The sequence below is a fragment of the Porites lutea genome, chromosome 10 (genome assembly GCF_958299795.1).
Source record: "Porites lutea chromosome 10, jaPorLute2.1, whole genome shotgun sequence".
Classification (NCBI taxonomy): Eukaryota; Metazoa; Cnidaria; class Anthozoa; order Scleractinia; family Poritidae; genus Porites; species Porites lutea.
The window spans coordinates 2801179-2822964 of NC_133210.1; the positions used below are offsets into that span (position 1 = coordinate 2801179).

At 40.9% G+C, this 21786-nt stretch overlaps 1 protein-coding gene and 1 long non-coding RNA gene across 2 annotated transcripts; both read left to right on the plus strand.

Moving 5' to 3' along the window:
- Positions 1-12603: 12603 nt before the first annotated feature.
- LOC140950596 (uncharacterized) lies at positions 12604-14805 on the plus strand. The gene is made up of 3 exons (XR_012167203.1): positions 12604-12708; positions 12966-13154; positions 14720-14805. It is a non-coding gene; the product is annotated as an uncharacterized lncRNA (long non-coding RNA).
- Positions 14806-17871: 3066 nt separating this feature from the next.
- Positions 17872-20692, plus strand: LOC140950763 (uncharacterized). The gene is made up of 3 exons (XM_073399996.1): positions 17872-18047; positions 19014-19625; positions 20198-20692. The coding sequence occupies exons 1-3, from the start codon at positions 17978-17980 to the stop codon at positions 20254-20256; spliced, it is 741 nt and encodes a 246-aa protein (XP_073256097.1). The 5' UTR covers positions 17872-17977; the 3' UTR covers positions 20257-20692.
- Positions 20693-21786: the final 1094 nt, after the last annotated feature.

Here is a 21786-nt window from a genome sequence, read left to right on the forward strand (position 1 = left end):
GTCTTTCACGCCGGTATAGATGTGCAACCTGTCACCCCTTGCAGTTTTTCACCAAAAATAATTTACGTATCCAAAAGGTTAGACTGGGCGTTTCCCTCTGTGTCCAATTAACCTCTCTTCATTACTTTTTATAGTGCCCTGTGATCAACAGGGAAACCAAGTTCGCATTTGCAATAAACGCTTTGGTGAAATACACTATCATGTTGCATAATGAAGTTTAAGTTCAATCAAATGATGCATTTTTACAAGTTTTACATGTTTTATAGGGATCAAAGTCTTGAAACTGATTGAAACACATAACAAATATTAATAATTAACATGCATTTTTACTTATTAACTGAGATTAACCGACAACCGACAAAGATCGAAATTTTTCACCGACTACCGACAAAGTAACTAAATTTTAACCGACAACCGACAAGTGGACCCCCCCATTCAGACCCTCTTATTCTGGCGGTCCGGATGGCATCGTCTTGCATTGCCTGCTGTATTTCCACATCATAAGCATCCCATTTAACTGCAGTGATACAGCTTTAGGAGTTGCAGAAACTATAAATAGGCGTGAAAGTTAAAAAATTTGTGCTTCGCCATGTTTGATTTCTTTCTCGTATTTGGCAACAGAACTCGTCCCCACGATCACTGGCCTTTTCTCCGCCTTTTCTCATCTCGGAAACCGAGCTCATATTTCTCATATAAACCATTCATCGCGGTCACTCAGCCAGGCCGACCGGGCTCATCTCAGGCCCGACGTAAGGCATGACTACCTAATTAAATATACATAGTTTGTAAAAAAAAATGCTGTTTAAATCAGTTTGCTTCTATCAGTTATACTGAAAAGTGAACTACATAATGTGGCTTAATGAAAAAAAACACGTAAAACGTGATTTCAAATAACATGTGACATTGCTTCAATGACGTCACAAAACACGTTTTCCTGAAAGGGGAAGGGTTGTAAATCTTTTAAATCTTGGGAATTTTCACCACCCAAATGTTACATAAACAGTGTAAATCGTAAATACGCCTTGTATGATTGGAAAAGTTATTTATCCTATCTGTAGCTACTTAACTAATTAACGAGTCACGCGACCCTTTTCCCTGTATTAACCGATTCCTATATTACGTAAACACGCATTCAAGGCGAATTATATATTCAGAACCTTGTTAATAGTCTCTGAAATGTACCTAAAAGAACTTGTTGCTCTTTCATTTTCTTTTAATTCCCTATTTTAGAGTAAATATTTTGACCGTTAATTCTCAATAGTTTATAAGTCACGTGACGAAAATTTGTGAGTCTAAAATGTCTCACATAATTGCTAAGGCCATGAAACTGCATTATTTTGTGGTCCAATTTTCAGGATCATTGATAGAAGCAAACCGTTCTAATATGCATATTTAATTAGATAGGCACGAATGATATGAAGAGGCCCTAAGTTTTTGTTTCGTGCAAACCTTGTTTGACGCAAACCTGATGACATAAACCTTTTATTGTTGCCCAAAATCGTATCTATTTATATTTGCGTTTTTTGACTTCCGCAAAACAAAAACAAATCGCGTGATATTTTAATGACGTCGCAAAACTTTTGTTTTGGTTTTTGTGCAGTTAGGATTTTCCTTTTGCAAATTTTCTTTTTCCTTTAGCTTTCGACAATAAAGATGTGTTATTTTTGTATTAAATAGCAATGGCGACTCGAGAATAACAGGCTTAAATTAAGACTTATTTTACAAGGTACAAATTGATCCATATTCAAAATGTCATATCTCAGCTCATATTTGAGATATTGGAAAACTTTTTTCAGCTTTTAGCTCCCCCTAAATAGCTCTTTTGAAACTGATATTAAAATAGGAAGGGATTTTAAAGCTTAAAATTTACGTATGAATGGCTTCAGCAATTTTGCGTCATTTTTGACATTTTGATGACAAAATATAGGCCAATTTGATTGGCTCAATATTTTGTACATTCAGACCAAGATGGTCAAGGAAAGAGTCAAAGCAAACAAAGTTTTCCCAATTATCCAAAATTTAGGCCACTTTATGGTCAATTTCGGGGGTGGTTCGGTCCTGGCGTGATAAGGAAGAGCTGAGTAAGAACTGACTCGAAGTTCCATAGCAATTTCTAACCCGGCTAAAATCACATAATCGCAGGTTAAAATAGTTTTATTTCTCTGCTACTGCGCACGCCTGTTACCCTAGCCTGCGCCACATACGAAACTAAACTCTGGTTAACAGCGCCGAAATCCTTATTCTGGGCCCCACCTGTGTAACCTGTGTACCAGGATCTTAGTACGTACCACGTGCTATTATTGGTCTGTTAAAAGTCCATCGAAACATCCTTTAAACTTCATTGCCTCAAAGGTTAGAGGCCTCTTTGTGCTGTAGGGAGGCTAAGGAGAAAGAAAAAGAAAGCGTGCGGGGCATACCCAGAAGAGGCTTGATTGAGGAGGAGGGAGGACGAAATCCGGCGGAGGGCTCTCATATGAAAGGGGCGGGAATGCTCTTCGAAAATTTGGAATGAAACCCTTAAAGGAGACTAATCTGCGGATGGCCCAACCTTTTTTGACCTCTAAAAGAAGTTTGATTACATGAATCGAGTAAATGAAACGAAAAGAAAATATATAATTTTTTTATATTTCTTCGCGTGAAACCATAAAAGAGACCTTTACGGCTAAATATAATGGCGCCTTTTCCCACAAATGTACCCCCCAAAGCGAGAGGACGAGTATCCCCGCCCCTTTCATATCGGAAAGAAAGAAAATGGGCCGAAATGTGAACTGACATCCGGAGAAGAAATACATGTGGATCCTCTGGGGAAATTAAAAAAATATAGAAAAAAGAAAAGTGGCATAAGCTGTATGATGTCTATTTACCTCTCATGAGACTGCGCACGAGTATGAATTCTCGGAACGACATCTTCGGTCAGCGCATGCCAGCGGTTGTTGTTGTTTATTACATGCCATACTTGTTTTATCACTTGGAACTCCTCACTGCCGATGAGCTTTAGGAAAGAGCTGAGTAAAAACTGACTCGAATACTCGAAGTTGCTCTAGTCTACGATTATGCCCTCCCTAAAAGTCACCTATCTTATTTCCACCCTCTGTCACGCAATGCCGGTTAAACTATTACACTGCGCACATCTGGACATGAAAAGGAGGCTCCAAAGCTGGACTAAGGGTCTCATGCTATTGGTGGTAAAGCGCTTCAGCCACGTCATTCAACTGAAATTGCGCATTAGCCACACGCCAATCAATGCGCAACTTCCGGTCGGAAAATTGTTCAATGTACTTCCTCAACATCTCTTCAATGATACATCGCAATACGTAACCAACATTTCCTTTTCTTTCTGTTTCAGAAGTACCTGCATTCCTTTTGTACATTGTTGGTACTGCTATTAAAAAACTAACATTAGATAATAATGCCGAGAGCACACTTGTGCAGCTGAATGGTCCCCCGTCGCCATTATTCTTAGACTTTCATTACAAAGAAAACCGTTTGTATTGGGCGGATATAAATTCCATTCATAGTTCCTTCCTGAATAATGGAACTGGTAAGTGCAGCATGCAGTTTTTTTAAAAAATTATTCGCCATAACTGGGTCTTTACCTTTTTCTTGCTGAGGTATTAAAATGGAAGAAAATTCCTTTTCTTGAGGGTGAATGTGGGAAGAAAAAACGGGGGGAGAATTGTGTTGTCTTGCTGCTTTTGATTAATTTGTTTGAAGTGTTGGAAAAAGACCTCATACATAGGGAAATATCTATTAACCCACCCCCAACTTGGTACAAGAGGTGAGGTTAGATGTCTACATTAGTTAGAAAATCTCGATGATGAATACTTTCGCGATCTCGTTTGCCTCATATTTTCCCTCGCAAGCCTACACTTTATTAACGTTGTTGACCCTTTGGCTGTTATAGGTATTCAAACCCTTCACAGAAATCAGCCTGCCATTAAAGGATTAGCAGTGGACTGGGTTGGCAATAACATATATTGGCTCGTTCAGGATCGTATAATGGTTTCCAGAACAGATGGACGCTATCTTAAGACCCTGAGAGTAGATTCTACCATGAATAGAAATCTTATGCTTGATCCTGAGAGAGGGTAGGAGTACATACTTTCAAGTTATTACTTAATTTTCGAAATATTAAAACTGTTCCAACGATGCTATGAAAACACTTTTACACCAGCAATGAAAGCTGGAGACTTTTGAATCTCATTCCCAGGGGGGGACTCCGCAAGTGAAAGGGGTGGGGATGCTCGTCGGAAATTTTGAATTAAACCCCTAAAGGAGACCGATCTGGGCGTGGCGCAAGCTTTTTTTGACCCCTATAAGAGACCATGTTAAAACACAGACAATATATTTTTTTATATTTTGTTTCGCGTGCAACCCTAAACGAGACCTTTAAAGCTAAATATGACGGCGTTTTGCCCAGGACACCCTAAGTGAGACCAAAATCCGAAATTTACACCCCTAAGCGAGGCGACGAGCCTTTCCACCCCTTTCATATGCGGAGTACCCCCCCCCCGGGATTTCATTAAACAGGTTAAATTTCAAAGTGAAAAGGTATCAGATACGAGATAAATAAAGAGCATGTCAAAAATGTGAGAAGCGCAGCTTCGGCAGTGTTAAAAGTAGTTGTAGACAAAGTGGCAGTGGCAGTGCTACCAGGCAATGGCCATGGGAGTTGAAGTGGAAATGGAACCGTAAGTGGCGGTTGCAGTAGCAGCTGTAGTGTTAGTGGTGGTGGTGGTGGCGGTGGCGGTGGCAGTGCTAGTGGCAGTGGCAATTTCAGTGGCTGTGACAATGGCAGTGGCGGTGTCTGTGGTAGTGAAGGGGGAAAGCAGCAATTAAAGCAACAGGGGAAGTGGCAGTGGCGGCGGCAGTAGCAGTGGTAGTAGTAGAGTTGGTAGTTCCTATAGAATATAATAAAAACAGTGGCGAGTACACCATGAAGCTATCTTGGCTATTTTTTTTTTCAGGTTCATGTATTGGTTTTCTTCCACGGATACCGAACACAGGATAATGAGAGTTCCCATGTATGGAGAAAGCGAGGTCAATATCCTACGAAATTTACCCGTTGACACACACTTTGCCATTGATTATTACGACCGGAAAATTTACTGGACACAAGAAGGAGATTTTTTTTCAGAGATAAGATCTTACAAGTTGGATACAGATGACATACCCGATGATGAGGTAATTAGATCAATATATATCAAGATAATTTGTTGTTTAAACGTTGAGAAAGACATGTACGTTAGTAAGAATGACCGCATCACCAACGGATACAATTACCCCCCCCCCCCCCCCTCCACTCCCCCGGCCCGCGGTATGAGGCACTCAAAGCAGTTTTAATACAGGAAGCTCCTCCCCGAGGTCCAACCCCTTAACCTTTTATATACCATACACCAGAAAAAGTACCATTTTCGAATTCCTTCTATTGACAGAAGGTACCCAATTACTAAGCATATGAGCAATGTTAGGTCCTTAGGTTGATAAAGAAACAGCTTTAAACTCCATGACTCAACGATGCTTACGATGGAAATTTACCTACCTTAAATAAGGTTCGTCATGCATGTACCAATCAACGGCAATTAACCAAGGTGCAACTATAGCTAATAGTCCTGCACAGCAGATCTAAACCAGCGACCAGAAGCAGCACTACGTACGGGATAGAAATGCCGCGATTATTCTGAAACGAACGATTAACGAGCCTATCATACACAACAACCGCGGCAAGTAATATCTTATGCATTATATTGACGATTGGCGATGGTCTCACCCCCTGGTACGTGCGCCAGAGAGTGAAAGCTTTCCAGACAGACCTAGCGCTGCATGGCGGTAGCCACTTGTATCATGTGTTCCGTGTAATTTTCGTCTTACGTTTCGTGTTTCAAGTTTCAAGCCCAACAATGTGGCCTACATCACAGCTAATAGGCTTAACTTTACTGTGATGGAATAGGATTCTGTGTATCTCATTGCATTTATGGCGGCTATTGTGCCTCAAATGGATCTCAGTTAGTGTTGGAACCGATCCGCCATGTTGTTTCAGGACGGAGTCGTGTTTCGTATTCTCCCCATCAATTGAAGGCAGTTAGAACTTCTAGGCCTCGGACACGACTCCCTACTGAGGTATGGGAGCGTACAATCTCTCTGGGAATACGGAAGCCGAACAGCGTGCTAGCCACAGGAGGAAATGTAGAAATCGATCTGAGGCGGATTCAATCAACCGTGGTCCTTGGAATTAAGAATTCCAACCAGAGCAAAGGGCAGAACAAGGACAGCAAGATGTAAGATCACCTGCGTCTATCCCTTCCGTCATTTATGCGAACATTCGCTCAGTCACTAGTGAGATCGACGAGTTGCAGGCAGTTGTTTCTATCAATAATCCATATATCGTCTGCCTAACTGAAACCTGGCTGAATTCTAACATACCGAACTCTGCCAGCGATCTTACTGATTTCATTTGTTATCGGAATGATCGACAGTCTGCTATGGGCGTTGGGGTCTGCGTGTACGACAGGACTATGCATCCTTGTAACAGGCTATAGGATTTTGAAGACATAGAAATTGAATCAATTTGGCTCAAGATTTGGCCGAATCGTCTTCCGAGAGGCACTTCATCGCTATTGGTTGCTGCTGTATACCAAACTCCAAGCAGTGTTCCTGAGCAGAATTTTATGCTTATAGCTCATCTACAGAAGAACGTTGAGAACTACCTAGCCAGCTACCCTGAGGGAATGGTGATTATAACTGGTGATTTTAACCCAGCATCTGCTCGAATTAAATCATCGGACGTTACTATGGCAACAGGATTGCGGCAGATTGTAACGGTGCCTACTCGGAATAATTCTATTTTGGACTGGTGCTTTACCAACAAGCCTAAACCGCTATTAAAACCAGTACAGTTACCCAAGATTGGAAGTGGTGATCACAACGCTCTTCTGATTAACCCAGTAAATGGTAATCAATCCTCAAATGTGAGGGCTAAATCTAAAATATTGCGTGACACCAGGGTCAGTCGTTTACGGGACTATGGGGCATGGATAACAACTTATGACTGGTCAGCAATTTTAAACATCTCGGAGGTGCAGGCGAAGTTTGACTTACTACGCAGTTGTCTGATGAAGGCTGTTGACATATTTTTTCCATCCAGGAAAGTTAAAAGCTCGGCAACCGACAAACCATGGATCACCTCAAGTTTGAAACTCCTGATTGCACAGCGCCAAAAAGCCCTCGCTAAATGGGGAAAGACTTCTGGCATTTACAAGCAACTTCGGAATAGAGTCCAGGAAGCGTTTTTTAAATGTAAGAAACGTTTTTTATGAGAACAAAGTATCTGGTCTGCAGGACTCGAATATCTCTCGGTGGTGGAGGGACATTAAAGAGTTGGGTGGCCTTTCGTGCTCTGGTGATTGGTCATCACAGCTGATTGGCAGCGAAATTCCTGATGAAGCTACACTAGCACTAGAGTTTAACGAATTTCTTGGCAGTCTGACGGCTCACTTTCGTCCCTTAGAGCCTCTCTCACCGGTATTTGGACCAGTGCCTGCGCACCTGTATGTCTCCGAGCGTACACTGTATAAGGCCCTACGTGCCTTGAAGGTAAAAAAATCCCCAGGCCCCGAGTTGATCCCGAATATTGTTTGGAAAGAGTTTGCCTTTGAACTTTCTCCTGTTCTTGCCGACATATACAACTCCTCGCTTGAACAGGGTTATGTTCCAGCACAACTGAAGCAAAAAATAGTGGTTCCCGTCCCGAAGTGCCGCTCTCCAATGTCTGTACTGTTGAAAGTGACTTAAGACCAGTGTCGTTAACTTCACCTGTGGCCAAAATACTGGAAGCTTTCTCAGCTAAGTCCCTACTCATGTGTGTTTGGGCAAGTTGGACAGTAAGCAGTTTCCTCTCCCAGGAAGATCCACCACGCAGGCCTTGGTTTATTTACTTCGCACAATTTTGAAGTCGGTTGATGGTGGTGAGATGTATCTAAGAATGTTTTTTTCTGACTTCTCCAAAGGATTCGATCTCGTTAACCATAATGTGCTGCTGCGTGAACTGGATAACCTAGATGTGGACCCACATTTAGTGAGGTGGATTGCTGCCTTTCTCACGAACAGAAACCGGAGGGTGAGGGTGGGGGAGGCTCTGTCCCCACCCATATGGCTGAATGGCGGAATTCCTCAAGGAACTAAAGTGGCTCCTCTTCTGTTTTGTATTCTTTTGAACAGAATGGTCTCTAACTGTACAAATAGAGTTAAATATGTAGATGACGCCACAGTCATGGAATTTTTTCCCAGGCTCTCTCTTTCATATTTGAATTTTACTGTTTGGGATATTTACTCGTTTGCTCACTCTAGGGGAATGGTTCTTAACGGTAAAAAATGCAAGGAAATGTGCATTAGTTTTTTGCAGTATTGCCCGTTTCCGCCAGCCCCTCTACTGGTTGGTAGATCTCTGATAGAAAAGGTTTCTTGTTACAAGCTGTTAGGGGTTCACTTGTCGAAAACCTTAACATGGAACGAGCATGTCACCCATATTGTAAAGAAAGAGAGTAAGCGGTTATATGCAATACGCGCCCTTAAGAAGTGCGGACTAACTGATAGGCCGCTTATTCTTGTCTATTGTAGTATCATCAGGTCTGCACCGACAAACATGACATTGTCAAGCAGTTCAATGAGTACTTTATAAATATTGGTCCAAATTTGGGATCTACAATTCACTCAACTATAAAACCTGATGCTTTACTCCCTCAACTCATAGTTTGCCGTAACCAAGACTTGGGAAGAGATCCCTACTGAGATAAAAACACTTAGCTACCATAAGTTCAAAAAAGCATATAAGGGAATTCTAGTTAACTCTAGGTAACAATTGTAATATGACTGTCTCACATAACCTGACTGCTGGTAGAATGGTCCATAGTTGCCATGGCACCAAGCGCACGTTTATTATGTATTTCCAATCATAATACAGCGGTGATTAGCTCGAAAGCTAAGCTCCTCTGACCACCGCACACTTCTACCCAGGCGCAGTGGTGAGAGCACTCGCCTCTCACCAATGTGGCCCGGGTTTGAATCCTGGCGTCGACGCCATATGTGGGTTGAGTTTGTTGTTGGTTCTCTCCCTTGCTCCGAGAGGTTTTTCTCCGGGTACTCCGGTTTTCCCCTCTCCTTAAAAACTAACACTTTCAAATTCCAATTCGATCTGGAACGCGCGGACACGTTTCAACGAGTTCTTATGAACTCCTTAGTGATCCGTGGGTAAACAAAATACAATTACAATTACATTACCATTAATTTTCTTTCTTTTCCTTCTTCTTCTACTTTATTCGTGTATTCCTACCTTACTATATATCATGTAAATATTTCATAAAGTGTGAATAATAAAATTGAATTGAATTGAATTGTTTTAGAGTATGCGAGTCCTGTACAGCCTCCGAAATGATCCCGACTCCGAAATGATCCCCAACCCTGACATGATCCCCAAATCGACCCCGAAATGATACCGACCCCTAAATGATCCCCATTCCTCTTCACGTCGAGCCCGAAATGATCCCCATTTAATTTTAGGAATGGAATGATATCCTAGAACTATGGATCGTGCAAAATGCACAACATTATAACTTAATAAGCTTCACTAATAATCTTCACTTGCCCACATGACATTAATTTGGGATTACACTTTGAACTGGATTAAACGCCAGAAAATATTATTATTATAAAAAAAAAAAACAAAAAGTCTTGTATATTTTTAGGAACACCATGCACTGCAACTGATAATATCAAGAAACATTACACTTTTTTTAAATTATTACTTAGGTGATTATAGCCTCGGTTATAGAGATATTAAATTCTAAAAATGATGTTAAAACTGCCTGCCTTGGATATTGAATTTTAAAAATGGTGTTTTAACACCCACTTTTTAAAATCTTAAAATGATGTCGAGGATGCAAAAGTATACATAAAGGCGATTAGATGACAAAAGCGCTAAAAAGTCACATAACCTGTAGCGAAATGTTTAATTAAGGTAAAAAAAGAACACTGCAAATACCGTGTGCGATCAATCTTGCTCAACGTGGGATCCAAAAAGATCGTGATCAATCAAAATAAGTCAAATTGAAAACGTTACAGTCAAGAAGACTTTACCAGGTTTCAGTCTGAGTCTTGGGTTTGGTTTTTTGTAAGTGCGTCAGTGCGAAGAATGTCGGAAGCTCGTTGTATTTGGATCTTAAGAAAGGTTTTGTCGTAGCCGCGATTACACTTTTCATTCTACAGGTGAGACCCACCACATCAAATCTCATATCACTTGTGAAACTTTTAATGTTATCTATTTGATTCAATGTCGCCTGTGTAATCTACAATATATTGGAGAAACTAAACGTCGCCTCAAAGACCGTTTTATGCACCTATCAATGTAAACCCCGTGGGGGGGGGGGGGGGGAGTGCGGGCAAGGGGTGGGGATTTGACAAATTTTAAAAATTTTCGATCAAATTCCCCAGGGTGGGAAACGAAAGGTCAATCAAAAGTGTCAAAAAAGCCCCCACCCCAGGGGAAAAAATTTACACAAACAATGCTATAATACTATATAAAACGAATAAAAGAACATTTCAAACACGTTATTACTACTTTTATTTACGGTTAACGGAAGCTCCATTAAATTACTCGCTGTAATTAAGTATTTTCTCTCTCCACTAGCATCTCTTATCTTGAACAACAAAATCACTCCAGGAAGATTGACCGTGCTATATAATATTAATAAAACGTAAAATGCTTTATAACATATGCTCAACATGTCGGAACAGGTCGGAGCAGTGACCCATAAAAAATCCTCTGACTTTCATGGTGGAATTCGATTTCAATCGAGTTTTACAATCAGATGGGAACTTGAAGATAAAAACTTCCTCAAAATAGACATTATCTGTTTAGATGACAGTTTAAAGTATCGGATTATGGCGATTAAAACAAATGAAAACTTCATACCTTTCTCCAACAACGTGACTTTCAGGAAGTCTCGAGGGACGGACTTGGTAACTGCTTCTGAATTGATACCACGCTTCTGTCGGTCAAAGTCAAATGTCCCGACCCCGGGGTCGCTTCACACAATCAAAAGCCCGACAGCGGGGATAGTCCCAGGCATCAAATCCCCTCCCCTTGCCCGCACTCCCCCCCACGGGATTTACATTGATAGGTGCATTAATGAAAACAGACGACCTATACTCAACCCTACTGGTAATTACATCCATACTGCAGTTTCAGAACACTTTCTAACCAGTAACCGACAATCATATGCTTTTGATTCCTATTGAAAAACTTTAAATGGGCGTGATTCTTTCAGGAAAGCACGTGAAGCCCACCTTATCCATAAAGCTAAGACAATTGAGCCTCTGCGCATCAATAAACGTGATGAACTGTAACTATATATAGAGTATATCTTTTATTTTTTTGTTATCTTGTCTTTTAAAGTAGCCACCATACCACGTCATATTATGTAATTTCCGATCATAATTTTACTTCATATATATTTCTGTGAATTCGTGATATCACAATGAACCTGATGAAGACTGGTATTGGCCAGTCGAAATATCGCAACTAAACTCTATTTCACTTTGTTTGACCAGTCGCTGCTAAATAAAGTCTTCTTGACTCAGACTCGTGAGAGCTGAGACGATTGGGGATTACGTTGAGGCGCGCGCGGGGTCTCGTGGGAAGGGAAGACGGAAAAATACTGTTTTTGACTTTAACGTTTTCAATTTGTAGCGAAATGTTAAACGCGATTTAAGAACGTAAAAGCTGCAACAGATTTGTAATAATTCCGTGACGGAATACAAGTTCCATTCCAAGAATTAATTGGGGATCATTTCGGGGTCGATTTGGGGATCATTTCGGGGTCGGGATCATTTTGGGGGCTGTACAGTCCCGCTTGGGCTGGCCTCACGCAATACTTAAGTGATCAAATTGAATCAATACAAAAAAGGACTCTAAAAATTGTTTTTCCTTCTCTGTGCTATGAGGACGCGCTCAAGAAATTAGGCTTAATTCTGCTGCGCCAGAGGAGGGAGGATGCGTGCATAACATCTCTCAAGCCAAGTTACTCTTCTTCCGACCTGCTACGAAGCTTAGTGCCGCGAGTTGCACACACAAGACCGTATGCCCTTAGAACAGGAGAAACTGTTTCTGTGCCTGCCTCCTCAAGAACTAACAGATTTGGAAATTTTGGCACCATCAAATACCAGAATCACGTTTAAAATACCGAAATGTGATAAGTCTTAACAATAACAGTTATATCTACGTGTCATAATTCCGAAGTATTTGTATGTCTGATTAATGACCCGCCTTGTAATTCAGTTTATGCTGCAAAAAGGTTGAATAAACGTTCATTATTATTATTATTATTATTATTATTATTATTATTATTATTATTATTATTATTATTATTATTATTATTATTATTATTATTATGTCACAATTTCCTGATTTTGAGTTGACTTGGTGAAAAAATTTTTCTTAGCATGGCCGGACAATTGTTGTCGAAGGCCTTTTGAAATCAAAGTCATTAGCAGTTTCTGAGGAGTACGTCTACTGGATCGACGTGACAGAAAACTCAATTAAAAGAGCAAATAAAACAGTTGGCCATCCCCTAAAGACTATCTCCATTATAAGGAAAAATGTTGGAACTGGAAACATAATAAGTCTCAAGCTGGTACACTGGGACATACAGAAAGGTAAATACCTTTCACACATTTTTTTTTGGTTTCAAAAATTATTCAGGGATGTGGGGAAGTGTCCAAAGATTTTTTTATTACTCTAAGCAGAAGGAACTGACGTTTTTCAACTCGACTGTGTTAGGTTTAGGTTTTTTTCTTGAAGTTATTAGCTTAGACTTTTGCGATTTTGAAAACTAGTGAGTGTTTTTAAGTTCCTGGCTTAGGATTTGGCTATTTTCATAGAATACTGCTCAGTTAAGTGTTTTTTACAACAGATTTTGTGGGAAGCGATGCATGCACGACACGGAAATATTGTTCACATTTCTGCTTTCCTGACCCAAGCGTCCACCTTTTTCGCTGTGAATGTCCTGACAACACAACAGCTGTTGGAGTGAAATACTGGAACAGGACATGTGTCTGTCCGAGAGGTCAATTCATGGACGTGAATGGATACTGTACGTACGGTAAGGTATAATTACCCTGATCATTTTTCCCAATCAACATATTTAATCAAGAGATCCTATTATGATCTCTTGATTTAATACAGTTTTCCTCGATCTATCTTACACAACTGACTTAAAATTGAGAAATATTACACCACTAACATCGCCATGGTACAATAACATTGCAAAGGTACAGTTACATGACACTATACGCTCTATTCAGATTCCAGAGGCACTGTCTGTATTCTTAGTCGCTGCTGGGCCGGGTTCTTCAAAGCAGGGTTAAGATAACCTGGGGTTAGTGCCAAATTTGAGTTTAGGTATGGAAGCTTAAAAAGCAAAGTCAGTTTTATTCTTTTTGGCCGCAATTTGATGATTGGATGCTCTAAAAAGAATAGAGAAAATTATCCGGGAAACTGCTTTTGAACAAGAGAAAGAGAAACCCAGGTTAAAATTTAACCCTGGGTTGGCGCTAATCGTCGTTCGAACAACTGGGCCCTGTGTAAATAACCAACTGGTTGTCTCCTGCCAAATTCGTATAAGTAACCACAAACTCATGGTTGAAACTGGAAGATATAATCAAACGCCCCACAACAATAGATTCTGCCCTGTTTGTAACTCTGGTATTATTGAAGACGAATTTCATTTAATTTTCTCTTGCATTGTTGAAAGTATTCGATCCCAAGGGAAAAATTCTACAATCAAATCCAACCGAATTTTGTCGATTTTATTGAGCTATCTTGCACAGAATTAATAATTTAATTGATGAATTCACAGAATTTTTCTGTAAATTCACATTTGTTGAAATTTTTTTCATTATTTAATGATTTACGTAATCATTTTTTTATCAAATCATTATGATGACACTTTGATTGACCATTGTAATTATTGCATTGTATTATCATTAGTATAAATTGTAACTTTATCTAAATAGAGCTTTTGCAATACTGTAACTACATATAGTCATGCAAATAAAGCATATGTTGTTGTTGTTAATCTGTTATGCCCTATTTTCTCAATATATATTCGACTGAAGTGCTAACTGCACTTCCTCCGCTAAAATTTACCTTTTCCTAGACAAACCAAATAGCAATTTATTGTTACGAGTGTCTTTCCTTCAGGCAAAAAACATTGAATGGTTATTTTAATGTCTTAAAAGACAGTTTAGCAGAAAAAAAACACACCCATTATATGAAGCTAAAAGTCTAAAATATAAATTATGATGAGCTTCTACCATAATTTGAGAAAAGGTCCTTGAAATAATTCTTGTCGGCAAGGCAAGAATAATATCTTATTTCGTTAACCAGAGTAGTATAGTAGTGACGTTTTATACCCTTAATTGTGGTTAGATAACGTAATAGCTTTTTTTCCTTTTTCGCATGAATGAATTACGGTGGAATTTCATGAAGATAATGTCACGTGCTATTTTTATGTGGTTTAACCTGTTTGACGTGTTTTTTTAGTTATTTTTAGGTCCAGGAATGTCTAACTTTTTTTGCTTGACAAAAAATACGAGAAACATCCGTGTCATACTACTAACCAGTGTTAGTCAGACTTATATCCCTAACTGTTTTTGATTTTGAAAGTTGATGCCCCTTGGAATGTTGTTGCAACTCCACTGAATAACACAGTGATAAAACTGACTTGGCTGCGACCAAAAGTTTCCAGATCAGACCAAATGGTGAGTAAACATTGATTGCAAGAGTTAGATTAGTTACATAAAAAACATTCTTCAGCATAATCGTCTTATGATGGTACAGCAGTTCACGAGAGCTTATCTACTCGTCTTATTCATGACTAAAATTGCCATACTTGAAACAAACTGAAAATTAACAAAGAACAGCAGAAAAAATACTAAAAAGTTACGCAGGGTTCAATTTAATGAAAGTTTTACAAGTGTAATTTACCAGTGTAGCCGTTGTTTTCAGAGCTAAAACAATAGTAAACATGTAAATTTCACTTGTAAGGGTTTTTTTAAAATAAACTGACACCAGGGACTGTTTTCTCTCAAATCGCCCCATATATTATCTCCAGGGATTCACCATCCAAATGCCTCTTTCACTGTAAAAAATAAAAATGTTAGTAGGAATTGACAGTTAAGATGCAGAAAGGTCAATAATTGGAGATATCTACCTGGAGTTTTGAAAACCGGGTTGCCTGAAATCTTAAGTCAAGTCCAGCACATTGCAGGCAATCTTTTAAAACTTAATTTGCTTAAAGCCCTGATACTTTTAGTGTAAAAATAACAATCTCGCTCTTCAGGACTAACCACCCTCACCTCTTAACCATGGGCTTCAAATAACTTCCTGGAAGTGACAGAAATCAGTGCAAATTCCAGGAAATTTGCACGAGGGGGGCAACAGTCCGTCCCGTAGGGACGGGCTGTTGCCCCCGTTGGCCCAGATAATATTTTTTGAGGGGGGCTTCCGTCAAACTAAGTGTCATGTTGTTGCACAGACACAGGGCTATCATCTGGTATGCATTTGGGGTAGCCTGGTTAAATTCCAGGGGGGTGGGGTTGTTGTAAAGACTATGCTTTGTGCTAGAGTGCAGATTCGCTGGGTTTTTGTACCTGGGCTTACCCCTGTCCTTCAAAGCCCAATGTCTCCCTCAAATTATGGGGGGGTTGTGTCTGGCTGGGTGTCATGTTGTTGCAAAGACACAGGGCTATCATCTGGTATGCATTTGGGGTAGCCTGGTTAAATTCCAGGGGGGTGGGGTTGTTGTAAAGACTATGCTTTGTGCTAGAGGGCGGATTCGCTGAGTTTTTGTACCGGGGCTACCCCTGTCTTTCAAAGCTCAATGTCTCCCTCAAATTAAGGGGGGGTTGTGTCTGGCTGGGTGTCATGTTGTTGCAAAGACACAGGGCTATCATCTGGTATGCATTTGGAGTAGCCTGGTTAAATTCCAGGGGGGTGGGGTTGTTGTAAAGACTATACTTTGTGCTAGAGTGCAGATTCGCTGGGTTTTTGTACCTGGGCTTACCCCTGTCTTTCAAAGCTCAATGTCTCCCTCAAATTAAGGGGGGGTTGTGTCTGGCTGGGTGTCATGTTGTTGCACAGACACAGGGCTATCATCTGGTATGCATTTGGGGTAGCCTGGTTAAATTCCAGGGGGGTGGGGTTGTTGTAAAGTTTATGCTTTGTGCTAGAGGGCGGATTCGCTGAGTTTTTGTACCGGGGCTACCCCTGTCTTTCAAAGGTCAATGTCTCACTCAAATTAAGGGGGGGGTTGTGTCTGGCTGGGTGCCATGTTGTTGCACAGACACGGGGCTATCGTCTGGTATGCATTTGGGGTAGCCTGGTTAAATTCCAGGGGAGTGGGGTTGTTGTAAAGTTTGATGTGTTTTTGCACTCTTATGCAGTTTGTTTGTGCTGTTTGCATGCAAGCAATGACCCACCCTGTTGATAATGTTCCTAGTCAGCAAGCAGTTGAACTGCTGGTTTCAGGACTTGGTATTGTTGAGCAGTGTTGGCTTAGATTGTTTTTGGGAGACCAGCTTCAATTAAAAATGGGGTGAACTGGGGAATTGGCTTTGCAATCGGTGACACCGACACTAAAAATTGCTTCTTAAAATGCCTTATTTTCCAGATTAATGAGGAAAACTTCACTTTTGTTACTTTCAAGACAGATGATTCTATCAAATGGAAGCTCATGTATTCAATAATTTCTTTTTGAGGTGAGATTTTACTTTTCAAGTAACAAGGGCCATCAAATTAACAATCAGTGTGAGAGACTGACATTTTTTAGTAGCCCGGTTTTCAAAAAACCAGGTATATATTAAAAGGGAATTAGTGGGATTCCGGACTCCTTCAGCTGACTTTCAGATTCTAAAGCCCAGGATTCCAGATTCCACAAGCAAAAATTTCCTGATTCCAGATTCTGCAAGCAAAAATGTCACGGACTCCGGAATCTGGGTTCCCTTTAGGCTGCATTCATTATGTATACCACAGGAGGGAAAAGGGGGGGTTGTAAAAATTTCTGAAGGTAGGAAGAAGGGATGCCAATTTTTTCTAAAGCAATTGATAAACCACTTCACAAGTAAATTTTCTCATTTTCTAGTTCAATGAAGGATGTCTTTATTACTGTGATGCACTAAACTGCAATGTCCTTTACTTTGTGCAGTAACCAACCAGCTCAATATCTTTTAGCACCAGGCCCCGGTTGTTCAAACGTTGGATAGCGCTATCCACCGGATAAATCACTATCCAGCCGATAAGTATTACGGAAATCAATTACGCTATCCGCTGGATAGTGATTTATCCGCTGGATAGCGCTATCCAACGTTTGAACAACCGGGGCCGGTCGTATAGCTTTTCATCTCCTGGCTTTTTCTTTGTTTGGCTTCTTTTCACTTGGGCTTGTTCTTTGCTAACCTTAGTTCCCTTACCTATCTAGGGATAACTGCATTTTATTATTGGATCTATAAGCTGCCACATAGCCCTGATATGAAATTCCTCCACAACCCCCCCCCCCCCCCCGCCACGCTTGCAGTATACATAATAAATGATGCAGCCTTATATGGGGTGGTCCAAAAACACGGTACCGTGATAAATATAAAATGTCGGCGAGCAAATTTTTATGTTCAGACTTTTACACTGGATAGTTTTGTTATGTCGGTATTCTGCCAACAACATCAAAGCTTTATCATTATTCTCAGCAGGACAGCCATCAGGATTCGCCGCTTTTGCTTAATTACTAAAACAACTATTTGTACCATTTCATTCATCCAGATGTTCTACATTTTCCGTGGGAACTATCCAGAAGGAGTAAGACGCTGGCCTTTTGATCGTACCTCCTCCACAAGCTTTATTATTGGCCATTTGAAAAGCTCTATTAAATACATGTTTGCTGTTTCACATGGAATACAAGGGCATAAAAGTTTAACAGCAGATATAAAAATTCTAAGCTATGGTACGTGTATTCATTACACGTTCAGTTGTATTATAATTTGAAGATTATATGCACTAGATCACAGCGGTCGTTAGAGAAGCGCTATTGTATATAGGATGGATCGTTACACATGATATCTCGTATCTACATCTCGGTCTAGTTTTTCCCTTATTTTTGCGCCTCGACTATAACACCAGCAGCCAGGTATTACAACCAATGACAACTTCCTGTAGTTCCTAGGTTCTCCGAAGTTCAACTGCGCAAAAAGACGATTGAAATCCTGCTGAAAACGCGGTTAACCTTTTAGAAAGGACAGACGGTGACATTTCTGCTGAAAATCTTCGATCTATCAGCCTAGCCCTTGGGCGTTCTCCCTTGCCCCTTTGTCCGCGCGAAGTCTGGGAAAGAGCAGGGTCTCTCGGTGACGTCACAGTCATAGTAGAGTCTAGGGCCGGGTTATTCGAAGCTGAGTTAAGATAACCCAGGGTTAGTGCGAAATTTGAACTCAGATATGAGAGATTAAAAATTAGATTCAGTTTAATTCTCTTTGCCTTCAATTTGATGATTGGATACTCTAAAAAGAACAGAGAAAATCATTCAAGAGAGCGCCTTTCATAAAAAGAAAAAGAAACCCGGGTTAAAATTTAACCCCGGGTTAGCGCTAACCGGCGTTCGAACAACTGGGCCCTGAGGAACGCCTAGGGACTAGGCTGTCTATCTACGGTATGTAATTGAGCGCCCGGGAAACATTTTAGTTTGGAAAATTGACAGCTGAATTGATTCTATATAACATGACGCTAAAAAGATGACTAGTAACGTAACCATTGAATTTACATTCGACCAACGTGATGATACGAACAAATTTTTAAGGTCCAACGGTAGTGATATTTACCAGGTTTCACTGTAATTGCGGGCTTACTTGGTTGGAAAAGGGTCGTGATTTCCATAACGAAATTCCTCAATGTTGAACTATTATTTACCTGACAGAATTAATTCCTCCCTCCAAACGACCACTGTCAACTTCCTCAGAGGCTTCATCGTCGCATGCTCCCATTACTGAACCAAAATCTTCGACCAAGCCACGACAATCGTCATCAGTATCATCTTTATCAACAGTCTCCCAACCGGTAACCACTAACCCAAGAACATCTCAATCTACAGTTACCAAACGACCGTCAACTTCGTTGACGATATCTTCTACACAGCGATCACCATCTTCGGGTCATTCCCAGTTAATTTCTTCATCTGCAACTGCTACTACATCTCGTGACAAGCCACCACTATCTTCAGAGGCGTCATCTTTTTCCACATCCCCACAAGAGGTGCCAACTAACTCATCGCAATCAGCGTCTTCAGGACCCTCCGAGTCTACGCCCGCTTCACCGTCAAATCCCTTACCACTGCTTCAGAAAAACAAGAGGTTTCCATACTGGACAATCGGTGCCGCCGGCGGTGGTATCCTCCTTGTCATAATCGTGATTACGATCATCTTCCTTGTTCGTAGGTACAAATGTCGTACTACAGAAGGCGAGGCGATCGATGCTTCAGCAACTCTTCCTCTCAGAGACCATCTAGAAGGAGTGGATTATGATGATGAAGGTGGGTTCAGGTCTGGGTTAATTCCCGCAGGTAGAAATGATGGATATGATTAGCGGAAATACAGAGGCATTTAGTTGCATGCAGATCAAACTGTTCATCTACAGCCTCCTCCTCAGGCGCTTCGTTTTTCTCATCGTAGAGGCGAGCGCGAAACGCGAGTGACTGGTGATGAACCGCAAGGGACCATGGGAAGGGCAGAGACGGTTGCGCGCACATTTTCATCAAGAGAGAGAGACACGTCTGGGTACGAGGCAGGTTCATCCGTTTCCTTTGCTCGAAAATCTGTGAGCGATTGTGATATATTTGTGATATGATCGAGTACTAGATGCACGCGGCGGAGCCGCTAGCAGCGAGTTTTGGTGGCGTCCGCACAACCTCGCTGCTCGTGGCTTCCCCGCATAATATATCGCATATCGCACTAGCTCACAGATTTTCGCGCAAAAGAGAGACTGCTCTCAGTCTAGGTCCTGCGTGAGCTTTCAAGCACTTTTCATTTTGACTCTAATTCAAATTTTATCCCAAATGATAGACCTTTTTTTATATCTGACAACTTTTTTTTCTTTCCTTTGTAGAAATTGACACTTCCGGGAATGAAAGGTTCTTGCCACAGCTTGAAGTTTCAGATGAATAACCTAACTGACAATGATCAGTGAGTCCTATCCACAAAAATCGCCGAGATTGTACTCACAAATATCCGCGACATCTTGTCCTCATCGTATTCTTCAGTTTTGCGTCAACCGTTGTCATCCTACTGGTGCCTTTGCCGCTACCCTGTTAATAGGAAAACGTGGGCTAGTTTAATTTGCAAGAATGGAAAAGTTAAAACAAAAATTTCACTTTTGACATGAAAGAAGGACAACTTCAGAAAGTGATCATAATCAGGATTTTATGACTCTTATATCGATGGAGCTTCACCGGCCTGTTCCCGAGAAATTTGCGCGCCTTGCAGGTAGTCTGCTTGCGCCGTATGAAGACACAAATGAACGGCTGTGTAGCAGACTACAGTTGCAGGAAATGAAATTTGCCTGTACTTGAAATTAATATTCATTTCTGCGACGAATAAATATGTACATTATAAATAAATACTGACTCTGCTTTCTTGGCTTATAAGTTCTTCACGAGAAATCTCATCCCGTATCGCCTTGTTATAATTTTGTCGCGAGTGGCTCATAGCGGCCTGCAAACTCGGGTGGCCCTTATGAGTTTTGTCTATATCCTATGGTGCCGGCAATGACCTCGTCAAAGAGACAAACTTGGCCCGGGGGGGGGGACTCCGCATATGAAAGGGGTGGGGATGCTCGTCGGAAATTTTGAATTAAACCCCTAAAGGAGACCGATCTGGGCGTGGCCCAAGCTTTTTTTGACCCCTAAAAAAGACCATATTAAAACACAGACAATGTATATATTTTTTATATTTTTCACGTGCATGGCCTAAGCGAGACCTTCACAGCTAGATATGATGGCGTTTTGCCCAGAACACCCTAAATGAGACCAAAATCCGAAATTTACACCCCTAAGCGAGACGACGAGCATCCCGACCCCTTTCATATGCAGAGTCCCCCCAACCCCTGGGAAACTTGACCGGTTTTGTTTTTACTGTTTTTGTGGCCGTTTGGCGATCAAGAAATGCCTTTGATGATACGTTTCGACAACAAAAGAAGAACATTGAATCAATTTGGACCAGTTGTACTGTTTCAAAATAAGAGCGTAAATTGAGATAAAAAGAACAATGGTTAGTGCGTCTCTGGCGGATCCAGGTTTTTAGCAGAAATAGCGGAGGGGGTTCGATGAAAGGGGGCCGCGACTCCCCTTTCAAGTCCTCGGAAACGCGATTTCCCCATTCTGAGGCAATTGGTTCAGTGCGACGGTGTATTAATTTTGTTTTTATTTATTTCAAAACAATGTATAATAAAACAATTATTAGAGAAAAGGCGGACTGCAAGCAGTCCACGGTATCAGCCTCGGCCTTCGGATAACACTTACCTCGACCATGACAAGTTATTCCGGATATCACAAAAACCTCATCCAATAACTGTTTACAATGTTTATAATTACATATCTTGCTCGGCACACCTGGTTGGTGTTTTATCTAGTGTTTCATTAGGTATCAAGATCCATCCACCTGATCCAAATGGTCGTCATTTATTGGCTTTTGACTTCA